The sequence below is a fragment of the Salvelinus namaycush genome, chromosome 1 (genome assembly GCF_016432855.1).
Source record: "Salvelinus namaycush isolate Seneca chromosome 1, SaNama_1.0, whole genome shotgun sequence".
NCBI classification, from domain to species: Eukaryota; Metazoa; Chordata; class Actinopteri; order Salmoniformes; family Salmonidae; genus Salvelinus; species Salvelinus namaycush.
The window spans coordinates 38535474-38553057 of NC_052307.1; the positions used below are offsets into that span (position 1 = coordinate 38535474).

At 41.2% G+C, this 17584-nt stretch overlaps 1 protein-coding gene across 2 annotated transcripts; it reads right to left on the reverse strand.

Annotated features, from left to right (window-relative positions):
- Window positions 1-1639: 1639 nt before the first annotated feature.
- Window positions 1640-13874, reverse strand: LOC120055224 (ubiquitin-associated domain-containing protein 1-like). Of its 2 annotated transcripts, none has more exons than XM_039003138.1 (10): window positions 13486-13874; window positions 12639-12759; window positions 12444-12517; window positions 12127-12231; window positions 11700-11802; window positions 6770-6878; window positions 4206-4464; window positions 2454-2540; window positions 2107-2245; window positions 1640-1908 (listed from the first exon to the last, which is right to left on the reverse strand). In XM_039003138.1, the coding sequence occupies exons 1-10, from the start codon at window positions 13621-13623 to the stop codon at window positions 1793-1795; spliced, it is 1251 nt and encodes a 416-aa protein (XP_038859066.1). In that variant the 5' UTR covers window positions 13624-13874; the 3' UTR covers window positions 1640-1792. The 2 variants fall into 2 exon arrangements, with proteins under 2 accessions (XP_038859066.1, XP_038859065.1); XM_039003137.1 differs by having other exon boundaries at window positions 12127-12234.
- Between the last annotated feature and the right edge of the window lie 3710 nt (window positions 13875-17584).

Here is a 17584-nt window from a genome sequence, read left to right on the forward strand (position 1 = left end):
TGGAAATCTGTCCTTTGGTCTGATGAGACCAAATTGGAGATTTTTGGTTCCAACCTCTGTGTCTTTGCGAGACGCAGAGTAGGTGAAGGGATGATCTCTGCATGTGTGGTTCCCATCATGAAGCATGGAGGTGTGATGGTGGTTTGCTGATGACACGGTTGGTGATTTATTTAGAATTTAAGGCACACTTAACCAGCATGGCTACCACAGCATTCTGCAGCGATACACCATCCCATCTGCGCTTAGTGGGACTATCATTTGTTTTTCAACAGGACAATGACTCAAAACACAACTCCAGGCTGTGTAAGGGATATTTGACCAAGGATATTGATGGAGTGCTGCATCAGATGACCTGGCCTTCACAATCACCCAACCTCAACCCAATCGAGATGGTTTTGGATGATTTGGACCGCAGAGTGAAGAACAAGCAGCCAACAAGTACATTACAAGTGTAATGTAGATTTTTTAAAATAATTTTAAAAAATAAAGAAAAACCCTTGAATGTGTAGGTGTCCAAACTTTTGACCTGGTACTGTAGGTCTCTAGATAGATATTTAAATCAAGACCATTACCAAGACAGATTTGACTTCAGACACTAAAAAGACAGCACATAATACACTTTTCTAAAAAGAAAGTTGCAATTAAATACATATTTGGGAGAAGGACAATGTCCTCCTTTACTTTCCCACTTCTTTGAGTAGTGTCACACTGTGACTCACAGCAGGCAGACCACTAGGCTCCCAAGGTTGAACACACAGAGAGATTGTGAGCGAAAGCAAAAGATAAAGTCAGTGTGTCTGACCACCCAAATCCACCTGTACCTCCACACTCTAAGTTCTGGACTTAATGTGATAAGCACAACCATTGCCACCACAGCAAGTGCATCCCAATACTTCCTACAAATCTAAAAGCATCAGATTTGTGGAGGCATGGACTAGAGGGAGTTTCAACCACATTTCTTACACCAGTCATTTCCTTTTAAACCACAGAAGGGAAGTGAACAAGTGCACAATTTAGAAGGAAGGAGAGGTTAACTGGAACATAACCTGAGGTTTAATCATTCAGGAAGGGTGGAACGTTACACAACTTTAAGATGGAAACACGTAATTTAGAACAGACCTTATTTGTCACAGGGAATAATCTAATCGGATCCGCTCTATACATTACATGTCTATCTACAACCTTTGGAACGTTTTCATGTTCTGAACAAACCTCTGGTGAGTACTGAACACTCATTTCATCATCACGCAACAGTTTGATGCATGTTCACTTGCAGTCTGACTTGTCTTCAACCAAATTATACAGACTGCCTGGAGTCATTCAACTCACGGTAGAAACATTCACCTTTGAGGACATGTAATAATTTAAGGAGACAAATTAAACAAATTCATATTTGAATATGGCAAAAAGGAATGTTTTTGAAGAGTAAACATTGGTTTGATGCCCGATGGTCTTTTTTTGTACATGGATAAATGTATCAAATAAATCATGTGCGTCATAACTATAAACTGTTATTTTTAAAATGTAAAAAAACAACAATAATTGTAATAATCATGTTAACATAGTTTTGTACAAGGTTTTCTGTGGTATAAATAAATATGTATTTTACACCCCCCCCCCCCCCCCCCCCCCTTTGACTTTAAGGCAAAAAACAATACTTGTCACAGCCGTGTGCACACTTACACAAGCTCACCTACACACACACACACAAGCTCAACTACACACACAAGCTCACACACACACACTCACACAAGCTCACACAAGCTCACACAAGCTCACACACACACACTCTCTACGTGCGGTTGAGTGTCTGGAAGATTCTGGAGATCTGCAGCATGACAGGCCCAGTCTCAGGGTCATTCATCCATTGGGGGCTGTTCAGAGGGTTCTCCAACATGTCCTCAAACGCTACACACAAACAGAAGGTTTTAGAGGGTTTTAGAGACTACACAACAATTCAATAAGTAGCCTCGTCTGAGCCAGAACGGCCCATAAGACTGAAGCATGTTTCTGTAGCGTGACGCTTGATGAACAGGTACACCCCCTCCCCTTATCCTCTGAGCTTTGTTATTTTTAACTGAACAATTTGTTTTACTCCAAACCTACCCAGCAGTGTTTTGGGATTGGTGAGGCCCAGCTGGACCACAGGGTTCTCCAGGATGGCCTGGAACAGAGAACTGTTGATGTCGATGCCTTTATCCAAGTCCTCCGGAGACGGCTTCCTGTCCCCCAGCAGCCACTCGCACTGTGGGTTTAGATCGCTAAGTTAACTTCTCTTAAACTAGGACGGTCAATGGAGAACCAGTTCTCATTCCTAATGACAACATGGGTAAGAGGTGTAAAAAGCAGTCCATTCATAGAAGACAGGAAGCAATTACTTATTTTTTTTACTCAATAAGTGTCTGCTTCATTTTCTTTGATCTTTTATTCCTCAGTGTGGACAGTAAACCTACTGCAGCATCCTGTTGGTTGTTATTGACTCTCAGGGCATCGACCACCTCCTTCTCATCAAAGCCCATCTCCATTAACGCAATGACAGCCTGCAGAGACAAAGAACGATACTGAGTTAGTTTATCATTACACACTACACCGTCATTCTATAAAAAGGGCCAATAGTTTATCACAGTTTGAAGACAACATTCAGTAAGAGAGTAGCAGAGACACATTTTACGACATTTTAGGTAAGCTAGCTAACAGCTATATACACAGTGTACAAAACATTAGTAATAGCTCTTTCCAGGGGAAAGCTATGACCTCTTATTTATGTCACTTGTTAAATCCCCTTCAATCAGTTGATGGATTCTGTTAAAATGTAACATGTTTCATTTTAAACTATAGTTTGTTTGTATCTTGTTTAGTGAATAATCATTAACAAGTGAGTATTAATGGAGTTCAGGCCATGAAACTGTGTGTACCGTAATTGCTGGACTATTAAGCGCACCTGAATATAAGCCGTACCCACTGAATTTTTTACAAATATGTATTTTGTACATAAATAAACCGCACATGTCTATAAGCCGCAAGTGCCTACCGGTACATTGAAACAAATGAACTTTACACAGCCTTTAAACGAAACACGGCTTGTAACAAAAATAAATAGGCTTTTAAACGAAACACGGCTTGTAACAAAAATAAATAGGCTTTAACGAAACACGGCTTGTAACAAAAATAAAAAATAAATAGCAGTAAACAGTAGCCTACCAAGAAAGTCAAACTTCATTGCGGTGGCGATTGTTTTGGCTTTCAGTCGGATCTGCACAGTTCCAACGTCTTATCATCGACTCATTAAGGCCAAGCTCCCGTGCAGCAGCTCTATTTCCTTTTCCAACAGCCAGATCGATCGCCTTCAACTTGAAAGCTGCATCATATGCATTTCTCCGTGTCTTTGCCATGATGAGGGTGACAAAATGACTACCGTAATCAGAATGATGGCAAGTTTGAGCGCGCTCGATTTACGTCACATTATGTGACGGTGCTAATTTTTTTGGCGGCATGAATCTTGTGAAAAAAACAAAAAAACAAATTAGCCGCGTCATTGTATAAACCGCGAGGTTCATAGCGTGGGAAAAAAGTAGCGGCTTATAGTCCGGAAATTACGGTATGCTATCTCAATTCCAGGCTGCATTACATCCGGCCGTGATTGGGAGTCCCATAGGGCGGCGCACAATTGGCCCAGCGTCGTCTGGGTTTGGCCGGGGTAGGCCGTCATTGTAAATAAGAATTTGTTCTTAACTGACTTGCCTAGTTAAATAAAGGTTCCATAAATAAAAAATTTAAACAATTCCTTATTGCAGAGGTTGCAATAGCAATGGGGAGGAAAGACAGGTTAAAGGATTTTTAAGCCTTGAGACAATTGAAACATGGATTGTGTATGTGTACATGTCAGAGGGTGAATGAGCAAGACAAAAGATTGAAGTGCCTTTGAACGGGGTATGGTAGTATGTGCCAGGCACACCATGGGCCAGCATCCCTGTGAAACGCTTTCGATATGTTGTAGAGTTGAGGCTAATGAATTGAGGCTGTTCTGAGGGTACATTGGTATGCAATTCAACATTAGGAAGGTTTCTTGCCTGGTCACATATTTGTTTGTCGTCTTGCCAAATCCTTCAGTTGGCTATTCAGCACAAACAGATATGGGACCAGTCTAACATGTAACAGTTTTAGCTTGGTATATCCCAGGGCATTGGGACAGAGAGAACACTCACCCGTGAGTCGGGCCTGAACTCCCTTTTCCTTCGGATCCTCTTGAAGATCTCAGTGAGTTCGTCCTGCCTGGCGGCGGCATCCGTGTTGGTCTGGGAGAGGGTGCGGAGGAGGTTCGGAAATGAGGCGGAGATAGAGGGGATCAGGGGTGGTGCTGTGGCTCCTACTGCTCCTGGGGCGTCCTGGCCGGGCAGGGTGGTGTCCACCGTGGGGTCGTCTACATGCTCAATCAGCCACTCCATGGCCTGGGTCACTGACATGCTGCAGGAGAGGCAGTGAGGGAGGGGCATGGTTAAATTTGTTGTTTCAGACTCATCTGATCAGACTGGACTCACTTGTTGTGATGGATAGAATCACAGGCTAAGTGTCTAATTGATTCTTTATAGACTTCACTGATATGACCACTGACCAGTATCATTGACTCAGACTACACTCCAGCGTAGTGGTCCATCCTCAGTGAATTTATAAAAAAAAAAAAAAAAAAAAAAAAAAAAATGCCAGAAATGTATCCTTTTTGGATAAAACTATACTAAATATAATCACATCACCAAATAATTGATTAAAACACACTATTTTGCAAAGAAGTTCTACAGTAGCCTCAACAGCACTCTGTAGGGTAGCGCCATGGTGTAGCAGGAAGACAGCTAGCTTCCATCCTCCTCTGGGTACATTGACTTCAACACAAAACCTAGGAGGCTCGTGGTTCTCACCCCCTTCCATAGACTTACACAGTAATTATGACAACTTCCAGAGGACTTCCTCCAACCTCAGAGCTCTTGCAGCATGAACTGACATTTTGTCCACCCAATCAAAGGATCAGAGAATTAATCTAGTACTGAACGCATAAACAGCAAGCTAGCACTAGTGTATAAAATGTGCTGAGTAGTTGATTCAGAGAGAGAAAGACAATAGTTGAACAGTTAAATTAATTACTTCCAAAATGGAGAAGCAAGAGAGAGTAATTTCTCTCTCTCACTTTGCTAGCAAATGCAGCTAGCTAGTTTAGCCTACTGAACACCCTGCTCAAACAGAGGGATGGCTATGTTAGCTAGCTGGCTATGACTTTCCAACACAACACTGGAACTCAAGGTAAGTTTTCGGTTTTACAAATGTATTGCCACCAGGGCCGCCAATGTAACTGCTTAGTGACTATACAGTACACTAACATTACTGCATGATTGTAGCGGGTTTACTAACGCGTTAGTTCAATTAGCTTTGCTGACTATGACGTTACTTTAGCTAATATGGTGACAATGATGTAGGCTGAGTGTAGCGGTTTGGCTTGGAAAGGTTTTTTCACAGCTGATGTGTTGCACATTGAAGTCCACAAGCGAAAGGGAAGAGGTGAGAGGAGGAGCGCGCATAGATGCGAGAAGGAATCCAACGTGGCTGCTATGAAAGCGAACTGTGTTTGTGTGAGATCAGGGGTGAATTTATTCACGATTCTGTTGAAAAATGTTTCTTAAAAGAAAGCAAACGGAACAAAACGAGTATAAACATAGCTGAATTTGTCGATTAGAAACTCTCGTTTGCAACTGTTGGACTAATGATTACACCCTATATCAGCTAGATGCAGGCAAGAGTGTGCAAGGTAGTATTTAAATGGCACCGTCTGTCCATGTGTCAAAAAAAAAAGTGTCACTCTGTCACCCTAAATTTGGTGTCTCGCCCTGTGTGCACCTACGTTGTAAACTTTTATTCATAGGCTAGGTTGTAGCAACCTCATGATGGGTATAGGGAAAATTTGAGTATTATGTGGCAGCCTAAACCTATCGCAGTTACATTGAACATGAATGAGTGTCATCCAATATGCTGTAATAGAAACAAGGCCATGCTCATTCATTTTTTTTTTTTATCTGCCATCATCTTAAACACTACAGTTTTTTTTTTTTTTGCATAGAAAAGTCTTGGGCGAACGGCCTAATCATTTGTTTAGGTCCAAACAGTGTTTTCAGGGGGGGATTAATTTTTGGGATGGAAAAACGTTCTCGGTGTTGTTGTATATAGAAAAAACTAACCAGTTAGTATCATGAATGTAAAAAAAATATTTAAAAAAATAATGGACCTATAATTTTTTTTAACTATGAGAGAAAAAAATTAATAAAAATCACTCAAATAAAAGCTAGACAAAAACAATGAATTCAGGACTATTGGTTTTGTTATCATGTTTGAGCATAAGAACACCGTATTAGCCATGGCAAAATACATCAAATTGCAGGGGGGAAACATGCAGGAAAATAGCTAAAAGTTCTCTCAGCTCCATAGCAGAATTGCAGAAGATTGGCTTACAAACGGCAAAAGCTCTCTCAGCTTCATGGAAAAATCTGCAGAATTGCAGGAAATAGCCCCGTGGCCAAGATGGGGGTCTCAAAAATGTTCTTGCCCAGGGCCTTGACCAAATACAGCTGGGCCAAGATAGCACTAACCATGGGCTGAGCATGCCCATTGCCACACCCCCGTCACGCCCCTTTTTGATTCAGAAAAAACCCTGCACTGGTTGTGTCAGTGATTCTGATTAATCTCATTTGACTTCAGGTGCTGATAAGTATTATTGATTGTGACTCACTGGTTGAGTCTGAGAGCTTTGATGGCTCTGCTCTCAGGGAAACCCATCTCAGTCAGCTGCTGAAGGGTCGTCTCATCCACCCGGTCCTCCTCCTCCTCATCCAGCATGGCTGACAAACCACACACACAATATTAGTGAATAATAGTATAACTATAATAATACTTTATGCAATGGCATTGCTACTGACTGCCTTGAAGGGAATTTTAGAGCGTGCATTATTTAAGTGATAATGCCCGAGAAGCCGGTGTTTGAGGGATATATTGTCAAACCGTGCCAATATATTCTCCAAACACCGGCTTCTCTGGCATTATCACTTTTATACAACGGGTTACCAAAATATACTTTATTTTATTTTGATTAATTTATTCATACTATTTAATCATTCCACAAGATATAGTACTGACACAAATCTAGGGTTGCTACCCAAGCTGGCTGGTCGTTCGTTCTATCGGTTCGGTTGCCAGAGACGTGACCCAGTCATTTAGTCTTTTTGTTCTGTATCTACAGTTGAAGTCGGAAGTTTACATACACCTTAGCCAAATATATATATATATATATATATATATATATATATATATATACAGTAATCCCTCGTTTATCGCGGGGGTTACGTTCCGAAAATGACCCGCGATAAGTGAAATCCGCGAAATAGAAAACTTTTTTTTTTTTTACAATTAGCAACTATTACATGTATACAAATACAGTGACTCACGTGTAGGCCGTTTCGTCGACATTATGGGTTTAGGAGATGTTCGAAATTACAAGATAATTTGGCCAACTTAATGTAAATTTGCCAAGCTGTTTTATGTACGTACACATAACTGCACGAGACGACAAAATGATAGCACAATTCGTAGCATGTTTTGATACAAGAAGCGGGAGTGAGTTTTTAGCGAATCAGAATGCAGAGCACAATGCACCAAAAAAAAAAAAAAAATGCATTATGAAAATCCGCGAAATAGCGAATCCGCGATAAGTGAACCGCGAAGTGGCGAGGGATCACTGTATATATATATATATATATATATATATATATATATATATATATATATATATATATATTTTTTTTTCTTTTTAAATTTTCTCCCATTTTCTCCCCAATTTTCGTGGTATCCAATCGCTAGTAATTACTATCTTGTCTCATCGCTACAACTCCCGTACGGGCTCGGGAGAGACGAAGGTCGAAAGCCATGCGTCCTCCGAAGCACAACCCAACCAAGCCGCACTGCTTCTTAACACAGCGCGCCTCCAACCCGGAAGCCAGCCGCACCAATGTGTCGGAGGAAACACCGTGTACCTGGCCCCCTTGGTTAGCGCGCACTGCGCCCGGCCCGCCACAGGAGTCGCTGGAGCGCGATGAGACAAGGATATCCCTACCGGCCAAACCCTCCCTAACCCGGACGACGCTATGCCAATTGTGCGTCGCCCCACGGACCTCCCGGTCGCGGCCGGCTGCGACAGAGCCTGGGCGCGAACCCAGAGACTCTGGTGGCGCAGCTAGCACTGCGATGCAGTGCCCTAGACCACTGCGCCACCCGGGAGGCCAGCCAAATATATTTTAACTCAGTTTCACAATTCCTGACATTTAATCCTAGTAAAAATTCCCTGTCTTAGGTCAGTTAGGATAACCACTTTATTTTAAGAATGTGAAATGTCAGAATAATAGTAGAGAATGATTTATTTCAGCTTTTATTTCTTTCATCACATTCCCAGTGGGTCAGAAGTTTACATACACTCAATTAGTATTCGGTAGCATTGCCTTTCAATTTTTTAACTTGGGTCAAACGTTTTGGGTAGCCTTCCACAAGCTTCCCACAATAAGTTGGTTGAATTTTGGCCCATTCCTCCTGACAGAGCTGGTGTAACTGAGTCAGGTTTGTAGGCCCCCTGAATCACACACGCTTCTTCAGTTCTGCACACACATTTTCTATAGGATTGAGGTCAGGGCTTTGTGATGGCCTCTCCAATACCTTGACTTTGTTGTCCTTAAGCCATTTTTCCACAACTTTGGAAGTATGCTTGGGGTCAATGTCCATTTGGAAGATCCATTTGCGACCAAGCTTTACTTCCTGACTGATGTCTTGAGATGTTGCTTCAATATATCCAAATAATTTCCCTCCCTCATGATGCCATCTATTTTGTTAAGTACATCAGTCCCTCCTGCAGCAAAGCACCCCCACAACATTATGTTGCCACCCCTGTGCTTCACGGTTGAGATGGTGTTATTCGGCTTGCAAGCCTCCCCCTTTTTCCTCCAAACATAAGGATGGTTATTATAGCCAAACAGTTCTATTTTTGTTTCCTCAGACCAGAGGACATTTCTCCAAAAAGTATGATCTTTGTCCCCATGTGCAGTTGCAAACCGTAGTCTGGCTTTTTTATGGCGGTTTTGGAGCAGCGGCTTCTTCCTTGCTGAGAGGCCTTTCAGGTTATGTTGATATAGGACTCGTTTTACTGTGGATATAGATACTTTTGTACCAGTTTCCTCCAGCATCTTCACAAGGTCCTTTGCTGTTGTTCTGGGTTTGATTTGCACTTTTCGCACCAAAGTACGTTCATCTCTAGGAGACAGAACGTGTCTCCTTCCTGAGCAGTATGACGGCTGCGTGGTCCCATGGTGTTTATACTTGCATACTATTGTTTGTACAGATGAACATGGTACCTTCAGGCGTTTGGAAATTGCTCCCAAGGATGAACCAGACTTGTGGAGGTCCACAATATTTTTCTGAGGTCTGGCTGATTTCTTTTGATTTTCCCATGATGTCAATCAAAGAGGCACTGAGTTTGAAGGTAGGCCTTAAAATACATCCACAGGTACACCTCCAATTGACTCAAATTAGGTAAATTAGCCCATCAGAAGCTTCTAAAGCCATGACATTTCCTGGAATTTTCCAAGCTGTTTAAAGGCACAGTCAACTTATGTATGTAAACTTCTGACTCAATGGAATTGTGACACAGTGAATTGTAAGTGAAATAATCTGTCTGTAAACAATTGTTGGAAAAATTACTTGTGTCATGCACAAAGTAGATGTCCTAACCGACTTGCCAAAACTATAGTTTGTTAACAATAAATTTGTGGAGCGGTTGAAAAACGAGTTTTAATGACTCCAACCTAAGTGTATGTAAACTTCCGACTTCAACTGTATTGGCGCAACCCAGTCGTTCATTCTAAATGTTCCATTGCCATACTGGCTGGCAACGTTCTTATCCCTTGCTTGCTAGCTATTCAACTACAGCTAACTTAGTCATGTCAAACAGTGCAGCCAGAATAACAGCCGCATTTGCGTTTGTTTAAGCTGTTTTCTAGTGATATTTTTTGGGATACATCCATAACAATGAGCTAATGATGCGCGATTTCACCTGGCATAGAAAATCTGGACACTGTTGTTCAGAGAAGCTAGCCAAAAACACAGCTAACACAATCACTTCAAACTGAAGCTGGAAAGACTGCAAACTAGCTGCACTTCATTTAGCTTCACCTGTTTATTGACATTTCTTTGTATCCATAAAAATGTATGCTGATTCATGATTTCGACTGGCTGAGAAAAGCTGCCCGTCTGTCTCAAATTTGAATATTGAAATGTTGCAAATGTCAGAAAGCAAGATTTATACAAATCTCCGCTGTTGAAAACTAAATGTTAGTCTAAAAGAAAGGTGAGATATTGTCTAGATGCATTTTATAGTAGAGATCAAGTTTATAAATTGCCTGGCTGGGCTGACGAGACAGTGGATTGCGCAGTCAGATGGAACAGAGTAAATAAGCATTTTAACGGCATAGATTTAGCCAGTGGTAACTTGTGGAATAGACACCGACTGCAACGCAGTTTTAACCAATCAGCATCCAGAATTAGATCCACCCGCTGTATAATTAAGCAATAAGGCACGGGGGGGTGTGGTATGTGGCCAACATACCACTGCTAAGGGTTGTTCTTAGGCACGATGCCAACCCACAAAGCCCAGAGGTGCCTTATTGCTATTATAAACTGGTTACCAATGTAATTAGAGCAGTAAAAATAAATGTTGTCATACCCGTGGTATATGGTCTGATATACCACGATTGTCAGTCAATCAGCATTCAGGGCTCGAACCACCCAGTTTATAATTCCCTATAATGCACAGTATAATTCAGTGGCTATGAAATTCATACTTACATGTTCTGTTTGAGCTGCTTTTGAAAGCAAAAGTTGATTTGAAAACATTATTGGCATTGTTGAATTAGATTTTCATAATAGCAAATTAGGACTAATGCTTTGGCCATAGAAATCAGAATCAATCATACTGATTTATATGGATTTGGTTAGCTGAGCTAGCAAGTCTATTTGTTTGGTTACCAAGGCAACTACTATAGATATCTAGTAAACTTGCTAGCTACTTCAGTGGTTGAACACATTTCTAGCATCAAATGTGTTAAATTATAGCCATGGTATAAAAAAAGGGATATTCAACTTGGGAGCTCTAATGCGTACTCTGGAAAATAATACAACTCTGTGGAAGGTGAGTTCCACGTCGCACATTATTTTCCAGAGAACGTATAGCCACTAGTTGATTATCCCTTACATATTGCACTATTCTGTCACTCATACATAAGCTCAGTGACAATATGACTGTTACAGCTCCAACTTGTTGTTCATTAAAAATGGCAGGTAGCCGTTGGGGCGGCAGGTAGCCTAGTGGTTAGAACGTTGGGCCAGTAACCGAAAGTTTGCTAGATCAGATCCCAGAGTTGACAAGGTAAAAATCTGTCGTTCTGCCCCTGAACAAGGCAGTTAACCCACTGTTCCTAGGCCATCATTGTAAATAAGGATTTGTTCTCAACTGACTTGCCTAGTTAAAAAATATAAAATAAACTAATGCAAAACCAGCCTCTTACAGCCCTGCAAGGCAGGTGCCAAAAACAATCTTAGATAATTAAATAATTTCTACACTGTACCATTGGCCTTTTTGAAGAGCTCCACGGCATCGGGGTTCAAGGCGAGAAGCTTCTGGGCCACTTCAATGAGAGAGACAAGGATTTTCCTGAGCTCCGTCTGAAACTGATGGAAAATGTACACACACACACACATAAACCAGAATTAATAACCTCTCTTTAAGAATGAGGTTCTTTGGGAATGAGATCTTCTGACCTCATTGGAACTTCCTGGCTAAAAAATAAATAAATAAATCTTAGTATCAGGGACTTAGAACAGGCTTAATATGACCAAATCCACTCATTTGAATATGTCTCTGATAAGTTTGCAGGACCATGCATTTTAGGCCTATAGTTGAATTTCAGTACAATAGTTAGTTGAAAGCTCCTGAAGTGCTTGAACTATGCATTCTGACAGGTTATTTACTGTATTGTGCCGTACTGTACTTACATCTCTGATGTTATGTTGGGTGACAGTGCGGTCTGTGTGGCGGGTGGACAGGCCAGCGGTGGCCTTCAGGATGGCATCTTTATCTGGAGCCTTGTTATCCTGCTTCTTCTGACAGACAAGGAGGAAACACACATTAAGATAGTCCCAAACAGTACAACTAGTTGGATGTAATACGTTTCTTGATGTGTTGTCCCTGGTTCTAGCAGTCTTAGCAATTCATTAAACATTTTTGTCTGATGATCAGTGCCCTTGCCGAGTTAGATAAGCCACAAACCAATACAATTAGGGAGAGTATTTAAATCTGTTGTTTGGCCTACCTTTTCCTCTGCAGTTATGTCAGCCATTTTCAGAGGGGGTGGCAGTGGTCTCTTCTTTATCAGTAGAAGAACATCTAAAAGCAAAGGAAAACATTCACTTAATGGCATGTAGTAGCATTGATCATATTGGCTAATTGTTTGATTGGAAATTATAAACATTGAGACAACTTCAAACCTTTAAATCTATAGGAGTACCTTTATCTTTTAGACTTTCATCTGCAACCGTTTTAGTTTCTTTGAGGATCCTCTCCGTGGCAGCATGGACAAGTTTATGGTGTGTGATTGTTTTGGGGTCTTCGAGGCTTCCATGTACATACTGCAAAACAAGCAAACCCCCCACCCCCCCAAAAAAATTATCCCACCGACAGGAACCAGTAGCAGTACTTTCACCCTGATAATTATATTACTCTTTTTTTCTTTTTTTTTAACCACGCAAATAATTGGTAATGGATAGGCTAGCTAGACATATATCAACAGCCAAACCTATTTCTAAAAAGTACCAATGATTTCTGCATTAGCTGGGTCTCTTACTGTTATCTCGCTTATCTAAACTTGTACTAGGAGGATGCAGTGCAGAAAGAGACTGGCAGCCATATGGGGTAGGCTAGCTGCATGTGGGGCATCATACTGCCACTTACAGAAGAATCAAGTGTAAAAATGGGTGGCCCTAACTAGCAACAGTACAGTATAGTCTGTGGAACAAATAAGGAAAAGACAGGAGCCTAGGAACATAAACAGAGTAACTTACATAGCTACACCAACAGACACGAGCATTTGGGCTAGGCTAGCTATCACATTTTGCCAAAGAGCTCATGGGGTGCGCCTAGTTTGCAGGGATTCTAGGCTCGCTAACTTGTGAACCAACTTGCTAAATTATAAATAGCTGTGTCTACCCAGTTACTATAAATACGGAACGACTGACACCGACACTGACTATTTCAACTAGGGCTGCAAACATCGGCGACACAGTTACACAACTACGTTACAATTTCACCCGGGCAAACACCAATTAATGAGCAAGTAAGAAAATAAACAAGCATACATGTTTCAAGCACTTCTCTTTGAGTTTTTCAATAGTGGTACCCTCTGTTACTTCTTCCAACCACTCTGTACCCTCCATAGTACAAATGTGGATTTTTAATATTTTTCCAGCGAATATCTTCTCTTCTTGCACAAACATAGCTGTAGTTTTGTGTGTAACTATCTAGCTAGCGAGCCAGTTCAGTGATGGCTACGTTAGTTTGCTAACATTAGCTAGCGCCTTCGAAAAACAGCGACAATAGTGCAAACACCTACACTTATGATTTTCAAACAGTTTGATCAGACTCCAATGCTATAGCAGTCGAGTGCTGTTAATTTCACAAAGAAGAGTTGTTTATCTTTCTCCAAGAGCCGAGCAGCTAGCCAAGTATACTATTGTGTTGGTTATGATTAACCTTTGAACCTAGGCAACGTTTGTCCCTGTGCAAAATGGGAATTGTAGTTGTTTTAAATTGTGTAGTTTGACGCTCAATTTGCTTAGCTGTGAATCCTACAATGTACCACCAGAAGAGGGAGACAAAGCCTGCAGTGCCTGGGCCTACCTACTACACTGAACATAAATATAAATGCAACATTTTCACATATTTGACTGAGTTACAGTTCATATAAGGAAATCACTCGAGATATATAAGGACAGCACTCGAGATATTAGCTGATGTACGAAGGGCTATATAAAATAAACTTGATTTGATGCCTGTGGAATGTTGTCCCACTCCTCTTCAGTGGCTTTGCGAAGTTGCTGAATATTGGCGGGAACTGGAACATGCTGTCGTACACGTCAATCCAGAGCATACCAAACAGTTTTTGACAGTTCAGGTCATGCACAGCATTGAGACTGTTTCTGTACTTTGGTTTCTGTACACATAGGTACAGTTGAAGTCGGAAGTTTACATACTCTTAGGTTGGAGTCATTAAAACTTGTTTTTCAACCACTCCACAAATGTCTTGTTAACAAACTATAGTTTTGGCAAGTTGGTTAGGACATCTACTTTGGCATGACACAGGTCATTTTTCCAACAATTGTTTACAGACAGATTATTTCACTTATAATTCACTGTATCACAATTCCAGTGGGTCAGAAGTTTACATACAATAAATTGACTGTGCCTTGGAAAATTCCTGAAAATTATGTCATGGCTTTAGAAGCTTCTGATAGGCTAATTGACATCATTGGAGGTGTACCTGTGGATGTATTTCAAGGCCTACCTTCAAACTCAGTGCCTCTTTGCTTGACATCATGGGAAAATCAAAAGAAATCAGCCAAGACATCAGAAAGATATTGTAGACCTCCACAAGTCTGGTTCATCCTTGGGAGCAATTTCCAAACGCCTGAAGGTACGATGTTCATCTGTACAAACAATAGTACACATGTATAAACACCATGGGACCACGCAGCCGTCATACCGCTCAGGAAGGAGATGCGTTCTGTCTCCTAGAGATGAACATACTTTGGTGCGAAAAGTGCAAATCAATCCCAGAACAACAGCAAAGGACCTTGTGAAGATGCTGGAGGAAACTGGTACAAAAGTATCTATATCCACAGTAAAACGAGTCCTATATCGACATAACCTGAAAGGCCGCTCAGCAAGGAAGAAGACACTGCTCCAAAACCGCCATAAAAAAGCCAGACTACGGTTTGCAACTGCACATGGGGACAAAGATCATACTTTTTGGAGAAATGTCCTCTGGTCTGAGGAAACAAAAAATAGAACTGTTTGGCCATAATGACCATCCTTATGTTTGGAGGAAAAAGGGGAGGCTTGCAAGCCGAATAACACCATCCCAATTGTGAAGCACTGGGGTGGCAACATCATGTTGTGGGTGTGCTTTGCTACAGGAGGGACTGGTGCACTTCACAACATTGATGGCATCATGAGGGAGGAAAATTATGTGGATATATGTCACGTTCCTGACCTGTTTTCTGTTGTTTTGTATGTGTTTAGTTGGTCAGGGCGTGAGTTGGGGTGGGTAGTCTATGTTATGTGTTTTCTATGTTGGGTTAATGTGTTGCCTGGTATGGTTCTCAATTAGAGGCAGGTGTTTGACGTTTCCTCTGATTGAGAACCATATTAAGGTAGGTTGTTCTCACTGTTTGTTTGTGGGTGATTGTTCCTGTGTATACCACATGGGACTGTTTCGTTTGTTCGTTCGTTTTAGGTAGTCTGTTCCTGTTCGTGCGTTCTTCGTCTATGTAAGTTCGTTTGTTTCAGGTCTGTTGCCTTCGTTTATTGTTTTGTAGTTTGTTCTAGTGTTCATTAGTGTTTCGTCTTTCATTTAATAAATTCAGTATGTATTCATCACCCGCTGCGCCTTGGTCCGTTCATTCACCACAAGACGAACGTTACAATATATTGAAGCAACATCTCAAGACATCAGTCAGGAAGTGAAAGCTTGGTCGCAAATGGGTCTTCCAAAATCGACAATGACCCCAAACATACTTCCAAAGTTGTTGCAAAATGGTTTCAGGACAACAAAGTCAAGGTATTGGAGTGGCCATCACAAATGTGTAGGCAGAACTGAAACAGCATGTGGGCGAGCAAGGAGGCCTACAAACCTGACTCAGTTACACCAGCTCTGTTAGGAGGAATGTGTCAGAATTCACTCAACTTATTGTGGGAAGCTTGTGGAAGGCTACCCAAAATGTTTGACCCAATTTAAACAATTTAAAGGCAATGCTACCAAATACTAATTGAGTGCATGTAAACTTCTGACCCACTGGGAGCATGGTAAAATAAATAAAAGCTGAAATAAATCATTCTCTCTACTATTATTCTGACATTTCACATTCTTAAAATAAAGTGGTGATCCAAACGGACCTAAGACAGGGAATTTTTATTAGAATAAAATGTCAGGAATTGTGAAATACTGAGTTTAAATGTATTTGGCTAAGGTGTATGTAACTTCCGACTTCAACTGTATGTGGTGCCAAACTGGATCAGTACATCTACTGCTTTCTCAGTCAGGCAGGAGACTGCTTCTTGTAGATTAGCAACCCAGAACTGTATGAGTGTTTGCCTCAAAAAGCATCTTGCTTCAATCAGTTTATTCCAGTTCATAATACAATTATTACTTGTATTTTAACAGCAACAGTTCCAACCTAGACTTGTTTTCAACAATAATTTCTACAGTAAGATGTACAGTAGGCCTGATCATTTTTCATCTTCATCTGCACTGTTATTAGCGTCGCTAGCTCGCTTGCTTTGGCTAACGCTAGCTATTAGCTGTGAACAAGGCCAGGGAACTGATTGAAAGAGAAACTCAAATCTACTACGAGAGATAGTACTCCCTTATTTCACCTGTTATAAAATGACATTCTGCCCTGTTTAGTAAGAACTCCTTGGGTTTACCGTCATGCTGTGGATGATGTGTCATATTAATTTGTTCGTTTTGAGAATTATTACTAAGCACTTCTCCGCACCAAACACATTGTGGGCGCTCCTCGTTATTTCTCAAAGTTTGTATGAAAGAGAGATAAACTCATCGGCGTATTTGCGTTTCATGACGATTCCGCTCAGTCAGAACTTGTGGCTAGCCTGAGTCCATTTGATGACAGCGGTGAGTGGGAATGACAAGTCAGTGACAGCGCATCATCTGCTGCTGAACGACAGCGCTGCAGCGTGTGTCGCGGAGTGACGTTCAAGAAAACTGCAGAAAAAAGATCTGGTAAACGACGAAGCACACGGGCATCTCCCTCTCCCACTCTGCCAAACCGAGCAGAGACCGCTGCTAATCAGAGAGTGCACTGAACAGAGAGCGCAGTCGCACTTGGCCAAATCAATTCCAGTAATTCATGAATTAATTATACATTTACTCTGACACCTCGCGACCCACTTTGGAATGACAGATCTGTAACTCGCATTTCTATGTGAATTTGGTCGCCTCTCCCAAAAAGTTACAGCTTTAAATTTAAACTTTTTTTCTTCTCAAAATGTGCATCAGCCAATTAAAATCGTCAACGTGGTCTATGAAAACCCCTGTGTTTTTCCCTCACTGTGGGGAAATTGTGAATAGCGACTTGGAGAAGGCCTATTGGCTGATGCAGAATTTGTTACAGGAAATAATACATGTCTAATGTGTTGTTAGAATATAGGGCTAAGTGT

Coding starts and splice junctions, on each gene's coding strand:
- LOC120055224 (XM_039003137.1), bottom strand. CDS start 13,623: ATGTTTGTGCAAGAAGAGAAGATATTCGCTGGAAAAATATTAAAAATC. Junction 11,803..12,126: donor CCCAACATAACATCAGAGAT/GTAAGTACAGTA, acceptor ATTTTCCATCAG/TTTCAGACGGAGCTCAGGAA. Junction 1,909..2,106: donor CAATCCCAAAACACTGCTGG/GTAGGTTTGGAG, acceptor GTTTGTGTGTAG/CGTTTGAGGACATGTTGGAG.